Source organism: Varroa jacobsoni, unplaced genomic scaffold, assembly GCF_002532875.2.
Source record: "Varroa jacobsoni isolate VJ856 unplaced genomic scaffold, vjacob_1.0 scaffold_326, whole genome shotgun sequence".
Classification (NCBI taxonomy): Eukaryota; Metazoa; Arthropoda; class Arachnida; order Mesostigmata; family Varroidae; genus Varroa; species Varroa jacobsoni.
This window is the reverse complement of record NW_019213228.1, coordinates 224,502-243,803: the sequence shown is the minus strand read 5'-3', so window position 1 is coordinate 243,803 and position 19,302 is coordinate 224,502. Positions and strand designations below refer to the sequence as shown.

Sequence of the window (19,302 nt, the reverse complement as noted above, 5' to 3'; positions counted from 1 at the left end):
TGGCACCACCTACAGGTTCGGGCCGACGGGCCCAATCAGTCTTTGGTAGTTGCAGCTCAACTTTATTTGGCTGGACGGTTAGTGCAACGATGTTAGTCTTTCATTCGTTCGTTGAGAAGCGAGTAAGCGATCCGATCGGAACCACACGATGCTATGGCCGCCGCTGGGTCTTTTCGCGTCTTTTGACTTACTTCATCGTTGTCGGCTATTCTTCCGCTGTCGCTTTTAATATCGCTGCGCCTTCGACGGCGCCGTTCTATGCAAGCAGTACTACTATAATCCTATTTTAACGCTGAATAGCCACAATAGAAACGATGATGACGCTGAAGAGATACGAGCAGGGAGACGCCCTAACTTCGGTCGTAATGCGTTGATTTGGTCGTCGCCGCCGCCGCCGCCGCCGCTGCTGCTGCTGCTCGTCCTGCTGCGACTGCTGTTGGCTAGTCTGTAACTTCCGTGGCAAAGTGTTGCCTGGCCAAAGACAGCGTCGGCAACAGCCCGAAATGATGAACACCCGTTCCCTACTCAGCAGCAGATAACGTTATTGGCGTTACAAACACGTAGATATATGTGCGAAATTTCTGCTCTGAGTACGATGAGGCTGACGCGATAAGGAGGATGCAATGTACGAAAGCTCTGTGAGTGACTGCTCCTGGATCCGCTTCTCTATCCGATAGCATTCTAAGATTAAATAGAATAATCCGAAACGGCAGCACAGCATTGAATCAATGAAGCCAGCCTAGCTGACTGGTTGCAATTATCGCTCGATAGCTTTTTTATATGCTACGACCTTTTGTAGATTCAAGCACGCAGCTTTCAACTGAGTAGTATACGAGACGATATAGACGGTAAATCAAGACGTGGTCCGACCGTTATTACCTAGCTATAGAAATTATGTAGCTTTAGCGTGTGAGTACACTTATGTGTTTCATGAGTCGGTCGGCCATAAGGCGGGATGGTATAGAGAAACATTCGTATTCAGTTATTGGTTAGCATTGTGTGTACGATCTAATAATAATAATAACAGTAGCAGAATGTTGTCGGCACACAAACGACGGAATCCATGTTGAATCAGAGAGATTATGTATATTTATACGCGCATATATATATATATATATATGATTTGTCAACGCTGTTTGGTGACGTGCATTCGTTTAACTGTATTACACGTTTTTAGCGTGTGTTATTGGCGTAGTGATAATTGCGTTGTTATTAAACGCCATCGTAGTGGTGCTCGTCGCAATACATTCTCCAGCCTCAGCGGCGGCTGCCCGCTGCCGTGTTCACGATGTTCTACACTTTAATAGTAGTTGTACTATAGCATATTATAGCTCAACTCTATAACAGTCGGGTCAGCTGTTGCTAGGATGCGGTTGTTACGGGCCAGTGCTTACCCCTAATCCTGGTCAAGTACATTCAACATCCAGTAACTGCAAGCCGGCCGGCCAACCGACCCGAAGGCCTTCAGCTGGGGGTCGTTCCTCATGCCGCAGTGCATGCTGTCGACGTACCGTGCTGCAAGATATTTTTGTTATCCTCGGTAATTATCTTTACTATTGCTGATGTTATATAGCAGCAGCACCGGCACGGCCAGTCTAGAACTAGATCGCGTTCACACACGCGACCCGACGTTAGGCGGGATGATTCGACGGGCTTAAACGACTCGAACAGTTAGCTTGATTTTCATTGAAATAATACATGAGCACTGGCAAGCTTACAACTGCACCCTCCCGCGATCGTGCCGTTCTCAATACTTGTATATCACTGATATAATTTCGAAGCGCTAGAGTTCATAGTTCGTCATCAGATTTAGATACCTCATTTGAATGATGAATGCTATTTATTATTGATAGATTTTTCACCACCTGCGTATACCGGGAAGATTCTCCCAGAGGGCAGACAAACATTCGAACGACTCAAATTCTTGCCGAAGATACGAGGGTTAGTGCAATGCATGAGGAAAGTCCTGTGATGAGGTTTTGCGACGTACGTGCTCAACGACTGTTGTATCACGAACCTATCCGACCTCTGAACAGTCAGCTGCACGATCAATAATGGAACCAGAAATTCGTTAATTAATGGGGTCATCTTTAATAAGCATCTATTTTCTGAAGAAAATAAAGTACAACTAGTAATGAAGCTACCGATGTTGCAGAGTTCGAAGACCTCTCGCCGAAGAACAACGCCAGTGCATCCTGATGTGTAAATACGAAGAATGACTTGGCATCCTTTTCTCGTTTTTTCATTCTCCACAACGTCGCACTTATGTGTCCTGTAAGCGTTGTTGTGGTATTCTGTTAATTTATGGGTATTTGTCCTTTTTTTCATAACCAGCCGCACCATTTTTCCATCAAAATGCTAATACCATAGCTTCGTACCGTTTACTAGTGATAGCAGTGTTTTTCCGTTCTAACAATTACTATATTAGATGTTGTCATTGTTGAGGGAGCTGCCTGCAGCATCCGCTGAAACAGGTACGGAGCGGTCCGGCCACACGTATAATTGCTCGCTAATAATATCGCTGCGCCGTGTATGCCAACGTACATTGTTTGTCCATGTTAGTGTATGTGCGACGTAGACATGACTGTTCGGGTTCACATTTACAGGCTACTATTTAGCGCTCATATTTTACGAGCCGCGTACTTCGGACACAGTCATGTGCCAGGCCGGCGGCAAGACCGCCTCTGTAGTAGTACGACGTGGAAAAAAACAATAACACGTCTATGACTGCTGACTCAGCTTCCGAAGTGGCGTAGCTGCTTGCTGACGACACCGGTATGATGATGATGACGATGCAGTTGTTACTGCTGCTACCATTCTTAGTGATAAAATTGTGCTGATACTGTTGATGGTGTTGGTAGAGTGGATGGTACCTGAATATTCTCGGGCCGGCTGGCTCCCAGCAACCCGGCTAATCTTTTAATGGAGTTGGCGGCGCTTTTCGACCCCGGCCCGTTCTGTTGTCAGCCTTCAGTCGATGGCAAAAGGACACCGACACACAGAAAGAAAGTGAAAAAAGGAGGACTGATAAGGCATGAAAGCAAGCAAACGGCTAGCCAATGCGTCGTGTCTAACTCCAATAGGCCGACGCAGGCGGCGTGGAATGAGGGGTGAACCTGTATGCGCACACATACATAAAACTATAGACATTCGAGAGCAGACAAACGGGACGCGTTTCTTGACGAGTAACAACAAAATGTGTGGACGCAACCCTTGCATCTGCGGCATCGAGATGATAATAGCAACGCGGCCGCTTTTAACGGCAGCCTTTATAGCAACAAAGGAAAGAGAAGAGAGGCCTACCAATTTAAAGTAAAGGAAAGCCTTAGAGCGCTGTCGCCGTTTGGTATGACGACGACGACGACGACGACGACGACGACGACGATGATGACCTCAAGTTGATCCATCCGTTCATTTATTCAGTCACCTAGTGATTTTCCTGTTGTTTAACAATGAAAGCTGACAACCGTTGGCGTATCGCCGTTAATAACAAAAGAATGAGAATGGAAACGCAGCCCGTGTGTGAAGTCGAACTGAAGTGTGTGCACTATATTCTGTGTAAGGATCGAAGCCATAAGTGACATCAACGCGATGGATCGATTTCGAGGTATCCCCTCCTGTCGCAGAAGCTATCCACGCATATTATACCCATTTACCAGGTAAAAGACCACTGTATATTGAAGACGAACGTTTCAATTCTTCCTGCAATGTAACTCGAAGTGACCGCAAGTCCAGAAGTTGTTCCGTGCTAATTGTAATGCTATTGACTATTCGTTCTCTCATGTCGATTTATAGGACCTCGATCCTCAGAGCTACGTTGCTACGTTCTGATCTCTCGATTGTAAGTTTATGATTGCCGCTAGCATTCTGACTGGTGCTTATAGGCGGTTCGCCATGAAGCGCCACAATCCATCGAAGGGGAGGTACCGAGATCGTTGCAGTACCGGTAGAAAGCAGCACTATCAGCCTCATGATCATGAGATGATTTTGGCGATCTCTATGACGGAGCTTGAATAAGTCGATCCGTCCATCAGTTACATGCTAACTTGGCTTCCTTTTATATGTAAATATATCTAACAAAGTAGCTAGCAGCTGACGCTAGTCATCATCACAGAAATCAAGCCACACAACGGTAAAGTATCGAGGAAACTGACTGTGGACGCCAGTCGTTAGTTGGACTCTAGCAAAGTGAACAGATATTCTATCGCAGTACTGCGATATCTATCTAAGGCAGCAGGAACAGTAAAATATCAAAAACAGCAATTTTTCTTCTTGGGGTGGGGTGGACCAACAGCGACATAGTTCAAGTTGGCTCTGGTGGGGGAAATCACTGTCATTCGCGACTCGTCGACCTCAGAACCCTGCGGCTTTCAATGGCGGCGGTAGTGACGATGATGACGACGGAGGCGGCGGCAGCGGCGACGTTGACTCGAGCTTTTCTTTGATCGTTGACTCCTCTGGACTCGTTGCCGGATCGCACAGGATCAGATTTCCTAGCGCTGATTAGGATGGGAGTGACTTTTGAAACCCTGTAGCGGTGCGTAGCCGTTGCCACACGGCTAGAAGCAACGAGTGATGAATACTTGGCCGAAAGAGAAGTGCCAGGGCTTGAGGAGAGGCAGACAGCACACGTCTGATGCACATGTCTATACAGAATAGCTCTTATAGGAGCAGTTATTGCGAGCACGCATAAGGCGCTCGCACATCGACAATGGCTTGTCATATATAGGCAGCAGCGGTACCCACACGCGGTAAGCTACGCACGCATGGGAACAAAAATACAACAGTGTCATTCATACGTATTCGCCAGAGTAGAGTAGTGAGTTCAAGGACTAGAACTATACTATAGATAGACAGCATTCAGATTTGTAATGGTAGAAGTACGCCTCGAGTTGCACCATTTAGGTAGGCGACATTGTTAAGCACTGCTCGGCGCTTGTGTCCTGTAGGCCGTTAGGAGGAAACGCGTTGCAGGAAGAATACAGACGCGTACAATCACACACAGAGTCGCGGCTTAAGGCGAGAACTGACTAATCACACAACAAATTTCAACGACCTATGCATAAATACGATTCCCCCAAGAAACAATGGCAAAACATACGTTATAGTCGTTTAGATGTACTTGTTAGATGATCGCTTGACAATTCGACAAGTCCTAGCTGATCTTCGACATTGTGTTAAAACAGCAAAGTGTAGGGCAACATGTTGATCGTCTTTATGAACTTTAGGCGATAGCAGCTTGTAATAGAGCTGCTACGGAACGTCGTTTAGCGCCGACTGAGTCACAGACGTAGGTTTTGCAAGGACATTAAAAAGGCCAGCGGGTAGATCAGTCAACGGATCGAACAATTAAATTGTTGCAGGCTCTACAAGGCGTTTGCATTAGGACTTCGTTGGGGCTATCATATGTCGGACGATGGCATATGACTGAGACGTACGGCTTGCCTCGATGGTGGCACAATGTTCTACTGAACATTGTATAACGCATAAGGTCGATATGCGGTCCGAATAACTTTACACAATCTAAACACGACCGGGCGATTCGACCTAAACGGTTAGGAACTCCCTTGGAACATCCTTCACAAAAGCTGCTTAATCAGACTATTTTAATATTTACGTACAATTAGACATTGTAATCATCAGTGTGCTGACGAGGCAAAATCAGATGATTTCTATAAATGAATATTTGAATGCAACAAGAATGTATACAGTCACACAATTGATATTATAAGATGTAACAATGACACAGATACGGTCGAGTGAATCATGACGAAGCAACGCATGCGGGCCTTCCCAATTCGACCCGTCATCACCGAAAGCCGGCTACTTAACCCGATGTCTAGTAACAATCTGGCGAAGTTGCTTCTCCTCATTTTGTTGATGTTCGCTTTGATTTTATGGACTCTGTTAGAAATCTAGTAAGGCGCAGAAAAGTTTAACTTAACATAAGCAAGGCTGAACATCTACTGTTGTCCGTTATTCCGAGTGCATATGTTTTTTTTCCTTTGAATAGCTTGTGCATAGGCATTCCGTGTCACAGCCTCAATCCGAATTGCCGTTAGGTGTCCTAAACGTTAATAATCTTATAGAGACGAGTTGCAATGAAAAAGCTAGTTCGTTCCAGAATAGGCTATTCATGACTCACGTAAGGCCATAGACGATGAAACTAATCGGCATAACTGTTCCTCCTTGTTGTTACGGCGTAGCAGAATGTCGTTGGCAGAAAGGTCCGTCGAGTGCGTGCGCTTCCGTGCGTTGACTAGCTCACTGGCTGACAAATACGAAGCAATGACAGCCAGAACACATATGCTAATGGGGTAACTTTATTGGGACGCTATGCTATACGTTGATCGCAGCAGAGATTGCATCAGTGCCCGTTGCCGTTGCCGTCGCCGTTGCCGTCGCCGCCGTAGTCTCTTCTGTCCTGCACGGGGTCTGCGACGGCACAACAGAAGTGTGTATCAGCAGGCGGCAATACTTATGTGTGATCGCCTGCTCGGTGACGCCTGAACCTCCTGCTGGTGCCGCTGGAACGGCGATTAATCGAGGCTTGAAATAATCTATTGGCCCGAGAAGCGCACGAGAAGAGGTGGGCAGCAGCAGCAGCTGTGATCGTATAGCGATGTGCTTCATTATAGGCAAATAATGTTATAGTAATCCTTCTCAGGTAACTGTTTTTCGAAGGACAACGACGGTCAGAGGATGGCGTGAAGAACGGCAAGAGAAAAATTATATTCTATATGAAACACAAGACAAACACACGCATTGGCGTAGGTAGGCCAAACAAGCGCGAATAAACGGAAGCACAGCTCCCAATTGACCTCTGTACAATTGATTATATACAAGTAAATATTGATTTATTTTCTCAAAAGCAGTACCTTGCACACACGATTGGCAGCAATGCGATCGTGCTATCATTGCGGTTCGTGGAATATTGAGCGGTGGTAACAAAGACGAGCCTTAACGGAGCAAAGCGAAGAAAGTTTGAAGGCAAATTATAGCAAATAGCTAATATATGCTACGCGCATGGAGTGATATATATATACATATATATATTCAATTAACAGCTTATGTATGTATATTATTTTTATAAACCTGATCTAGTCCGCAGAAGTTTCGATGTTATGTACAGAATCGTCTAAATTAAAATCACTTAGATATAGGTTGAGTACTTCTAAACTAACCAATTTGGCAAAAACTTTGATTGAGACTCCCGATTAACGTTCAGTGTTCATTCTGATGATGTCTTCCGTCTTTAAAATGTTCACACTGTGGGCACCATTCGTTAGCCGATTCGGTGCTCACTCCTCGGATTGATGTCCCTGACCACATACGAGTGCGTACAAATGATCTGAAACGAAAAAAGTTTTCCCTCATCGTGAGTTTCACTTTGAACGACCTCTTCGGCGTCACCTATATAATGTTAAATAATTGCAACGAATAGCAGTTTTAGCGTCTCTCTTGGTACCCCTTTGTTGTGGTGCTAAGTGTTTTGATGCTGCAATGACTGCGCTATGCAAACACCTGGCTAAAGCTTATGGCGCATATTTTTATTGCTAGAGTTGACAACCAACAGCTAATATTGTTTGCGTGTGCCAAAATGTCACCCACGTCACGGGCAAGGCACCATTTCTTTTCACCGTTTCACTGAGATAGCCAAGTGAGATGACGATTCCAGAAGCGGGGCTTCGTGTTCGTGCAATGAATGCTGCATAACGTAGCTAGGCGATGAGTGACGACCGCCCTTAGAGACCTCTCCGCCGTCACCCTCTAGAGCTAACCGATCTGGTCGAGTATCCTATGTGGACTTCCCATGCGACTATAACTTCTGGACCTAATATCGACACGGAAAAGGGTTGGTTTTAGTCACTTCGCATGCGCCTCTGCATAAGACGCTTTCGCATCAGGTAATAGAATGTGACTCTGGCTGTATGCGTGCGTGTATATCTGCACATGGGCGTCTGTTTGTTTGCACCAGGCGCAGACGAGCATGGCTTAAACCATCTTTATGGAGCATTTAAAACGACCAACTGCATACGTCCCGCCAGAGGGGAATCCGTGGTATATATTACTGCTAATAGAAGTAACTCTGCTTTCGACGTCCGTTATCTAGCTAGCTAGCTAGGTAGGTAGGTAGGTAGGTAGGTAGGTAGGTAGGTAGGTAAGAAGCAAGAAGCCAGCCTAGCTGACCTAGGAAGCTAAGCTCGCTGTTAGTGTCGGCGTCGTTGCTGGCCACCGATGCCAATGAAAAGGAAAGAACCGTTCTGCTGTAAGCAACTTGTGGCTGCCGCTGCTCGTGGAGATCTCTGCTAGAGGACGGTTAGCTTTATGTGTAATTCGTATTGGGTGGTCTCCCATTGCCTCTTGCGCTGGGACGACGATGGCGGCGGCTAGCTGACGAACTAAAAGAAACATCTTGCGGGATGACAGACACAAGCAACGAACCGAAGAGCATTGGCCATAGCCACCATCAAACACTCAAGAAAAACTTTACACACACATGCGCACAAATACATTGACATGCATGCATACATGCAGGCTCACTTGCGTGGGTAGACAGATAGAGAGAAAGAAGGAGAAATAGAGAGAGATCGAAAGTAGAGAAGAAAGGGAAAGAGAAAGGAGATCGGGTACGAATGGAAATTGGATGACGCACAAGATGAAAATAAAAGAGCAGAGAGGCAAAACGTAGTCCTTAAGAAGCAATGTAATATATCTACTATCTATATATACATGTAGAAAGACTAATACGGCACGGGCAGTAATCGTAGGGTAATGGTAGAACTTTCTTGCCTTTAACAACGGGTTAGGACGGATAGTTGGCACCATCTTTATTATTATTAAAGGACATTATTATCCTTAGGTACAGTTTAAAAGCTGAACGTAGATACCATTGGGATCAACTCCAGTTTTATCCTTTGTAGTCCTCAAATGATAAGCGTACAAAGCATGCTTTTGTTTGATGAAAATGAATGAACTCATGGTACAGGCACTCGCCAGATCAAAGAACATCTAAAATCAGCTGTCATTTTGTAGATACGCAAATTCTACGTATTTTTCTATTTTCCTGTCTTCTGCGACGATCATCACGTTCCTAATCCTGTATCGATTCATGGTAGGTTGTGGCATAACCATGACAGAATCTTATATATAGGAGAGATCACGTAACCGAGTAAAGCATCGATCTACTTCTTTTGCCTGGCAATTCCTGCAAGTGCTATTGCTTTAACAGGCACTTTGTCTCTCTTCTTTTACTATTCCTATCGACAACTACTAAGCAACGAACCTTTCTTAGGCTCGCGTTTACGCTCGCTGATTCTGTCAAAGAAGAATTAAAGTCTACCCGAAAAATAAAAACGAGAATGAGACTGTCTCATTTCGGCCCATAGTTCACTAGCTCCTGCTCTACGCGCAGTTAGTTTAGCTGGTGACTAGTGGAAGTGGAAGGATAATATTGCCGTTCTGATTAGCTGTTTCTCAGCAGCCCATATGAGCACATCTTTTACACACACATTCGAACAAACGGAGAGAAGGGAGGGAGCTGCACAACCGACGTGAGCAGTGCGGATGCACCGGGCGTGACAAGGCACGACAAAAGAGACGACACTATTCTCAATCGGCTCAACCTCTCCACTCCCCTTTATTCCTTTTTCTTCCTTAGCCGACGACTATGCTCCTCCGAGGTTAGTCGTTTCCAACCAATGGACTGCTAGAGGAGTGGGACAAACAGCCGGAATGACTGTCGTCGGTCGGCGTTCCTGTGGAGAAGGAAAAGAAAGAAGGACCAAGAGCCTGAAACAAGAAACGCGAATACTGCAGAGATACCGTACCTGTCACTAATAACAGGACGGTAGTAGGTGCTTCTCCGGTAGTGTGGGACAATCAACGACGAGTGGAATCCAGAATCCTCATAGAACGACGGTCGTCGAGGGAAGAGTAGATAGGGGAGGGCGACCACGATGACGGCTTTAAAAAGGTACAGGAAAAGAAAAGGAAAAGCCTAGCCAAAAAAGGACCTCCCATATCGGTGTCTGCCGCCTGACTGCCGCCGACCCTGAGCTGTGCAGCAGGCAGGACTAGTAGTAGTAACGATAAGTAGAATCGGTCGACTAGTTGACATGATCAGGAGGAGAGTGATGAGATGAACCGAGGTAAAGCGAAAGTGCGGTTGGAGGGGGGCGAGACAAGATAGATGAAGACCGAAGATCAATAAATGAACGATCGGCTGGCCTGATTAATGTGCAGCTCGATGAACCAACAACATACGTGTTATCATTGTTATGATTATTATTATTGAACTTGACTGGCGCATATTGAACGGGGAAACGAAAACCATAGTAAGTGGCTGGAAAAGAGCTAACGTTGAGAATGCTAGACGGGTAAACAGTTATTAAAAAAATTGAGTAGAACGTATCACCGAATAAAGAAAATCAAGAAAGTAAAGAAGAAGCATTGCAAACGAACGAGAAGGTTTTTTTAAAGACGTAGCTAAAACTGACGGAACTAACAAGTGATCTCGTCTGATTATTACACTGTAACTTCCCACTCATCCAACAAGCGCATGTAATTTTCCAAAATACTGCACGATCAAGTGATAGCTACTTAAGACCTTTAAATATACCCTATGAAACGGAAAACAATATTATGGATTAAATATTTGAAACGGCCTTAAAGCATGACGATACATAGTCATAAGATGTCCATATTTACCATGCCAATATGAAGTTCTGCAACACCAACATCTTTGAAAATGCTACGTCGGTCCTATCGACCAGGAATTCTACTAGCTCAGTTTCATTAGCCCATGAGTAACTTCAGTTGTCGCTCATCAGCTTTTTAACACTCCGTAGATAACAAGATGTGTCTGAGTAAATAAGCGGGAAAGCTCAAGGCTACATGAGGAGCCAGCCGATTTGAGTCGAATTGTATCGCGAACATTTGTAAGCAGATCAAGCTTTCTATGAGCCCCTTGGTAGCAGCAGAAGCAGTGATTCTAATACGACTCAATCTAGATCATTGTCGACAAGCGCTTATGCCCTCGTCCTTCTCGACGACCTTACTACGGGTAGGCAAACATTGATTCTTACTGTATTACGAGGTGAATTATTCCCTTTTTCACTGTGAGTTGATGAATTTCTAGCCTTTTTTTATTCACTTCATAATTATGTATCTTAATGGTATAAATACTCAATAATAAATTAATAACAAATAAGTACTCAATAGACAAAATCGCAGAACTGGATCCGCAAATGTGCAATGTTGGGCGAAGGAAGAGAGCTCGATCGATATGTGCACGTGGCAGTGGCGATAATCTAGTCCTTTCTCCGTACGATCCCGCTGAACAAGTTCTTCATGCGTCTTTGCACGTGGCAGCAACAACGACGTCGACCACCCAGGGGCAAGCAGCGTTTAATTGGTAGCAACAAAAACTTCTATTTTCTTCTATTGTCTCTGCGGAGACGTTGTTCGAGGGCCATCACCGCCATTAACACAGGCGAGTCAATGCGTCAGCGGCAAACGAAAAAGGAGCAGGACCGTCCTTTTCTTTTTTTCGTTGCATCTAATTGTTGGCTCCGATTCGACTTTGGCCATATACGGGGCTACTTTTAGTGCTGTTGCTATGATAAGAGTAGTGCACGCTTCCCTATGCACGTTCTCACTGCGGCTGTTGTTGTTACGGTGGTGCCGTCATGATAGCAATTGCCGTTGTTGTTTGAAACATCAATGTCAAATGACGACGCGGTGCACTGGGCGGAGCCACACGCATTGGCAGCGGCTTCTGTTGGCTTTGTCAAGGAAAGTAAGGAAGCTTCGCTCCTCCTCATCATCATCATGATGATCCTAGTCGTGCACGAGCTGACGTGCCGAAGGCAGAGTCAACGATACATTATATCGGATCCTACCATTATGACTGCATAGTCTGTGGACTGTTAGTACTACAATTAACAGTATGGCTATGGTAGCACTAGTTGATGATGCCACTAGAACTTACCTAATCACTATTCAGCGACAATCTACAAGCGCGAAGGATGCCGATTTAAAGTATACTTAATGAGCCGTTAAATTTGTAGTATGATAAGCGCAGAAACATGGTCAGTTAAACACTCCGACAATATTAGGTGATTGCTGCTTCCGACGACCGTGTTGTAAAGTTCTTTTTAAGTCCATATTCACTCCTAAACAAGCACAGTCGTTTTAAGCACCGATGTGTCGTCGTCTGCTCAGATGGCCAAAAAGAAGTTCTGTGTTAAATTCGAAGTTCAACTACCAGACAAGTGACTATATGTTATTACTGTAAATTAAGACGGGGAAAGGCAACGTGTCATCCCTTGCTTATTCAGCTACAATTCAGATGTGTTTACGTGACGATTCAGCAATAACAGTCACTTCCGCACCCAATACGTGAATAATTGCAATTATAATTTGAATAGGTAAAATGTCTGTAGTATAGGAAAAAAAAAAAAAAAAAAAAAAAGTTGACAAAATAAAAAAAGTAGCTTTCGTGTAGCCTGAAATATTGGTCATTGTGTATATAGTTCTGTTAAGATAACATTTTCAAAAGCGTCTAACTTTTTTTCGCACATACTAAATCATAAGGGTGTGCCTCGACCAACCTTTTGTTCGTTTCGCTATATCGTCATATATCTAAAATGAAGCCTAAAAGTTTACGTGAGATCTGCTAGTGCTAGTGTTGCTTGCTGTTATGGCGCCTTCAACGGCCGACCTTTACGGACAATCACAGCGCTCTCGTCTGCCCCTCCTGTTGCCAAGTTAAGAGTCGTCTACCTTTCTGACCACGTTTTTTTTTTTGCTTCTTTTACTATTTACTGTTTTTTTCATGTGCGATGCATGATAAACTGGGCTGACAGTAACATTATGACGATCGTAACAACTATATAATAGTATATACAGTAATATAACGGTTTCTCATTTATTCCTAGGGTAATAATATTTACTCTGCTTTACGGTACCGATTCTTCTTTGTTTCAATAGTCCTTTTGAAAACCCAGTCCGACATATCCACTCTTTAGTTCTATGCACTTCTTGCTGCGTTTCATAACATAGAGCCACGCCATAGCAGACGCAGGCAACGTTGAAGGCCGGTGGGATGAAATTTCATAGTCACACGAGTTTACAAGAAGCACACTACGTACCAACAGACAAGGACCCTGGCCAAAACCTAACTTTAAACAAACGTACTTATACTCCATTATGAGAGGCACTTGAAGGCGTTGCAGTCATTTAGCTAATAGGTAATCAGATATGATTTCCTATTGATAAACTCGCAAATTATGGAGAATTTCCACACAAAGCAATCATTTCCCACATTCTAATCGGTCGTACTGCTATCTCTAACTGTGGTACTGCTGCCTGACGATAATATGAGTGTGGATTGACACATCTGTCTGTGGCCTCACCACATTACCTCACCGCACGTAGAATAATTGTTGGCGTTCAGGAGCCCGTTCCGTCACTTCGTTCCATCAGCTGTCTCTCGCATGCCGATTCCGAAAAGTGACGATATAGTTAGAACAGTGGCCAACCTTGTTGCATTGGCTATATGTTCGTTTGACTATTCTGATCGTTTTGGATTTTCTCTTACTCCAAGAACATTAGTACACACGCCCGACGTTTTCTAGTAATTTTTTCGCAACGGTCGTCGTCGCCGCCGCCACCCCTGGCCTAACCACTGCTCAATGTCAGGCGCCTCCCTATTCTTTTTCTTATCGCTGTTTTCCGTCGTATATTCCCCTGATATGCTGTTGATTTCCTCTACACACCCTTTGTGCCTATATGTATATAAGATACACATACACATTCACATGTTACATCATATATTGAACCCAAGTTGGTCGATACTACGATACACAACAATAACCTAAGGTACAGAGGGTCTTTTTCGAATGATCACTGTCACAACTGTCACTGTTTCTACCCCTTGCTCATTACAGTTCGACAGATAGCTAACGACTGCCTAACATAGGTCAACGGGGTAAAACCAGACACGAGACATAATAAGAAAACAATAAAAAAAAAAGCATACTAAGCCCCACTGATTCGCCCCCCGTTCACCGATATATATATGTCTCTTTTGACGACAGAGTATATATATACTTCCCCTTTAAAAGAGACAAGTTAAATAACTTAATGGATATTGTTGTCAGGAGTATGGTGTCAAGGTAAAGCTACACGTATATGCGTGTACTTATCTTTGTATATGTATGTAATAGCATGTATTCATGTACTGATGTGTCGAGTTGAGCATGTGTGGTAACAACGCGTTACCGAGTACGCCAAAACCATTTGGGTTTGACGAAGTCATGGGCGTGAGAAAGCTTGCTTCTTGTTATCCGAAGCTGGGCTTAATGCACTAATAGTCAACTGATATTAAGCGATCTAAACAGGCTAAACTGAAAGAGCGTAAAGTAAGGTACATTGTGTTGATTCTCATTCTATTGTTCCTGGCTTGTTGTAATTTATCCTATTTTTACCTAGGTAACAGGTAGTGTTGATGATTCGAACTGCCCAGATTCGATAGAAACACACTTAAAACTCAATATGTCCTCTCTGAAGTTCAATAGCCACATTCATGGACAGCGACCACCAAGCAACGGTCTGTAGAAAGGAGGGTTCGACTAGAACCATTGCTGATGATCTTCTACGATCTATGATGATCGCATAGGCACACACATACACATACAAGCATGCACATATAGAAACAGATATATAGAGTGGGGAAAACGAGCGTCTATCTCACTGTGTCAGTAAAACGCACAACGCTTTAGAAATCCACGTTAGTCCACAAAGAACGAGCACACGGCAGAGGCAGACAGATGACTGTTGTTTCGAGGAAACTGGAACGCTCACCAGAAGGAATGACTGGAACATGACTAGCATCAGCGTCAGAAACGGTGCCATTCGGCATAAGGTTGGTGGAACATCGAGCGATGGCTGTTGAACGTGAGACGACATATAACACTGGCTGCTATCTGCCTGGGTGGTCCTATCTCACTACCTTCAATCTTTCCTATACAGCAAAAGAGAATATTGGCAAACGGTTAGTCGCTGGAGAACGGTGAAAGCCTACAACGTAGGGTTGTAGCCTGTTAAGAGCTGTCAGCACGCGGCCCCAATGTGAAGCATCTCCTCGGCTGCAATCGCTGCTTCTGATGGCGTATGGCCACCACTTTTTCCAATTCTACCTCGTCACTCTTGTCACTGTTTTTCTCAACGAGTCGGTCGATGTGAGCGCTCCATGCGAGCAGAGGAAAAGAACTCTATCCCTCCTCTATACGTGATGCACGCTTGTCTTTGCGAGGGTTCACAGCTGGTCAAGATCGACTGCACTGGCCATGTCGTATGCAAGCTTTTTTCTTGTTATTAACGAATTACAATTGTTTATTTATGCACAGAGGGAACTATTAACGCAAACTCATATCATCGTTCCTCTCGTTTGTGAATTATGTTTTACTGATTCTTAGGAAAACGTGCTTAGCCAACATCTTTCCGAGTCGTTTCGGATTCTGTAATCGGCTGTACAAAAAGCCAACCCTGATCTACTGTATTAATGAAAAACGTTCTAGTTGGACCGTCGACTGGCACCGCTTCACACTAAGTATACGCTCGTACGTTACGATCAGTAAAACGTTGTTCCGATATCATTCTGAGAGGAATTTCCGTGTGTCTACATATCATAGCTAGAAAAGTTGCCATTGCTAACAATTCCATTTTATCTCATACATATGCAAATAGAAGGATAACAGCTTTCCGAAGTAGCAATTGTTCGTAATAGAGTTCGGCACATCCCCTCAACCGGACGTCTGTTTCTCTTTTGTTAATGCGCATCAGTAACAAATAACCCATCATGTCAAACGTGGCTGCCACGACCCGCTCAATTTAATCTCTCCGTTTGCTACTGCAATCCATGTATGAATATACGTTTATGTAGTCCTTCCACTAACGCTGTCATTATGCGCACCAGCCATAATTTTAATAAGCACTACCAGCCGTATTAAGTAATTGCACGCAACAATCAGTTGCGTTCCGTCATTACCACAGCAGCATCGACGTGGAAGCGTCCGTCGGCCATACCAACAACAGCTAAACAACAATGCCAGCTGCTGCTGTTGTTGTTGTTACTGTCGTCTGGCAGTTGGCAACAAACCGCAGCTTCTCGTTGCCGATGGTTCCATTGTGGTTTCGACTACTGCCGCTGCTGCAACTGATAGTTGCAGCTCATAGAGAATATAGTAGAGTGGTCGACCTCGAATCGCCAACGACCGCGCGGGCGGTCGGCCGGCCTGTGTGCGGTCAGCTCTTGATTGCGGTCGTTCCTCTATGTAGTATTATACATGTACTCCCTGTATGCATATAAAATATGACGGCCACTGGTCGTTGATCCGTCTCATCATTGACCGACAGGGTTCCAGCAACCCAATAATAGTAACCTAGAGCTCTGGCGGTTAAGACTCTACCGCTGATTCTCGGTCAGTTACCGCTGGCCGACTAATGAGTTCGGTCTACGATAGCAACGGTGAAATTGCATTAGCGATCGTGACTATCAACGCTAGCGGTGCGTTCTTCTTGGTAGCTATTGATGCTGCTTTTACAGCATCTTGTTGTTGCTGCTATTGTTGTTGTTGTTATCGTCGTCATGAAATCGGAGGGACGAGGGGGTGGCGGTTTGGGAACGAAGGGGGGTAGCGAGAAACAGATGCTCGCACATTACGAAGCCTACATTAATAATTATCGGCCACTGTCTTATTATCTGTCCAGCCGTACATATATATATATATAATTTTTTTATTACGTCTCTATCCCTGTATTACATTATATATAAATGAGCGAACTACTACAACTGTATTTCTACAACAAATACATATCTATCATTATCATTACTTTCTTATACCTCAAATAAAAACCTGCCGTAACAACGGCGCGAACAGGACGCATCTTCCTGCTTCCTGCCGGAAAGCAGAAAAAAAAGAGTCGATGGAAGAATTTACGCACGAAAGAGAATCGTAACTAACCGAAGCAGGGAACGTGCGGTAACAACGAATATTATATCAGTGTTATTCAAGCTCTGCGACAACCAGCACATTATAGGGGAAGACGTGTAACCAATCATGATACAAGATAGAAAAAGATTTCTAGTGATTGTTTGTAAGCCATACCGCTCAACATGCATAATGCCGAAACAATTATCTTGCATTTATAGATATCATCCGACCTTGTGCTTGTTTCTGCGCGGTTCCTTGTACAGGTTCGCCATCTCCGAGATCATCGCCGCAACCTTCGCCAGCAGCCAGCTCGCCCTCAGCGCCTCCGCCAAAAAAGTCGCGAACTCCTCAAGCGTCTGCAGCTTCAGCCGATGACGGAGGCAACACCTCAGGTACTGAAGATACCGACCGAGTAGAGAGGGTCCCTTCGGGACCTAACCCCTACGCATCGTTGTTACGGAGCGCATGCAACAGCCCAGCGCTAGAAAAAATCGAATGCCATCTGGAAAACAGAGACCTCTGGGAGAGGTTCAACGAGCTCGGTACTGAAATGATTATCACCAAGACAGGAAGGTAAGCTGCAGCGTCAGATATGACATGTTTGATTGTTACTCGTTTTACGTTCACTAAGTACATAGCCATTTTTTGTTCAATTACTTCAAAGTAGTCTACCTAGAATCGAGCAAGATCAAAAACCGCAGTTACCCAACGACGACGATGACGACGACGACGACGATGTTTCTGTTTAGTGGTTAAGTGCTGCACATGAATCTCTAGATATGAAATCGCTGACAGTTACCTCATAGGCTCTATATTGACTGAAGTGGACGATTTTAAGCAACTGGTGATTGTAGACAATCCTGTCGTCTCTAACTGCTGTTGCTCTTGTTATTTCCAACGTATCATCTCTCGAAGAAGTTGGCATTTTGTTTCTTATGTACAGGGCCATGCTCTGAGTTTTGCTCGTGCGGTCTCCGGCGGACGACATCGGTTTGTTTGCAGGCGCGATTGTAACTTTCTTCGTCTCTTACCTAACCGGCGTTCAGTACTTGACGCTAAGATCGCCAACGTCAAAAACATTGCTCCGCGACAGCGACTTCGAGGGTATCCGCCCCCTGAGTTCTTTCCTTTTGCTGTTTTTCTGTGTCTACTGATGCTGATGTTTCTGGCGTGATCGCTGCTACCAGCTACTGATTGGCGGCTATAGATGAAATGAGAGATGAAGCAGCTATACGACGTACGACACTCGCTCACGTTTAACGTTATGCTGTGATCTGTTGTCGGTAAAAGAAATAGAATGAATAAGTAAACGATGTTGGAGGCAGCAGTGGCGAAAAACAGCTTTAGGCGGTTCTGTGGTCGTTGCCATATAGTGGCACTCATAAGCCATTCAGCCGTCCTAACCGTCGGGTAAAAGGCGTTCAGCAGGAATGCTTCCGGTGCTTACGATAACGTTTACCTAACGTTTTATCGTCTTGTAAAAGATAAACATATAAGCTAGAAATATCTGAGATCGGCTATACGGAGTGATCGGAAGCAGTGCGGCCGTATCAAGGCGCATGTTACAATCCTTGAAATGAATTTCCGTAATGAAACAGAAAGCAATCAAAGGTCGAATGCTTATTAGGACATATTCACGTAAACCGTTCGTACATCGGGAACCCTGATTAGAGTCCAGGAACCGCAAGCCGGTAGCAACGCTGCCGCATAACATATTGGGAATATTACGTAGCACAGTCGGTCCTGGTTTCATTTTTCTCCACATGTGTGTGGTCGCTCAATGTTCCTTTCAGGCTCTCTATTAGATTTATGTATCACTTATATTTAGTTGCTAATAGCCTACCAGTACGTACACTTTCAAGTAAAAAAAGGCGTGCCAGTTGATAGAGCCCCACGCCTGTATTCCTCTGGTCAGCAGGGGATCGTGGCTGTCGCTGCTGTCTTTCATTTCGACCGCTGTCCACAGAACATATAGCAGTGACGGACCGACCCGATACATCTGCGATGGCACCGACAGAATTACAAGCTCGTACACAACAATGCATCAATTTCTAATACAATATCGTTTATAACTTAGGGCCGGTCTACAGATTTTAGTGTTTTTTTTATCGGCATGGATCGATGCATCTTTAGCTTTCGGTGGCGCCTATCTGTTCGTTTGATTCTTTCCATTTCGCAGCGGCTGCGCGTAGCAGTTAAGCTGTTGCTGCCAACAATGGCCCGTGACTATTTCAGACCGCCAGTTGCACCGAGACGTCGTATCAGCTTCGTACGAAATTGTGCTTCTCTGAGGTAGATGTAT

General features: G+C 44.6%; 1 protein-coding gene and 1 long non-coding RNA gene across 2 annotated transcripts in view; one reads left to right on the top strand and one right to left on the bottom strand.

Moving 5' to 3' along the window:
- LOC111259381 (uncharacterized) overlaps positions 1–19,302 on the top strand; it is a 53,509-nt gene that overhangs the window by 3,683 nt on the left and 30,524 nt on the right. The window contains exon 2 of the mRNA XM_022831348.2: positions 17,264–17,573. Coding sequence (XP_022687083.1) covers positions 17,264–17,573 — 310 coding nt within the window. The remainder of the gene's footprint in view (positions 1–17,263; positions 17,574–19,302) is intronic.
- LOC111259382 (uncharacterized) lies at positions 6,879–17,302 on the bottom strand. Its single transcript, XR_002679611.1, has 3 exons — positions 17,231–17,302; positions 7,185–7,351; positions 6,879–6,959 (listed from the first exon to the last, which is right to left on the bottom strand). It is a non-coding gene; the product is annotated as an uncharacterized LOC111259382 (long non-coding RNA).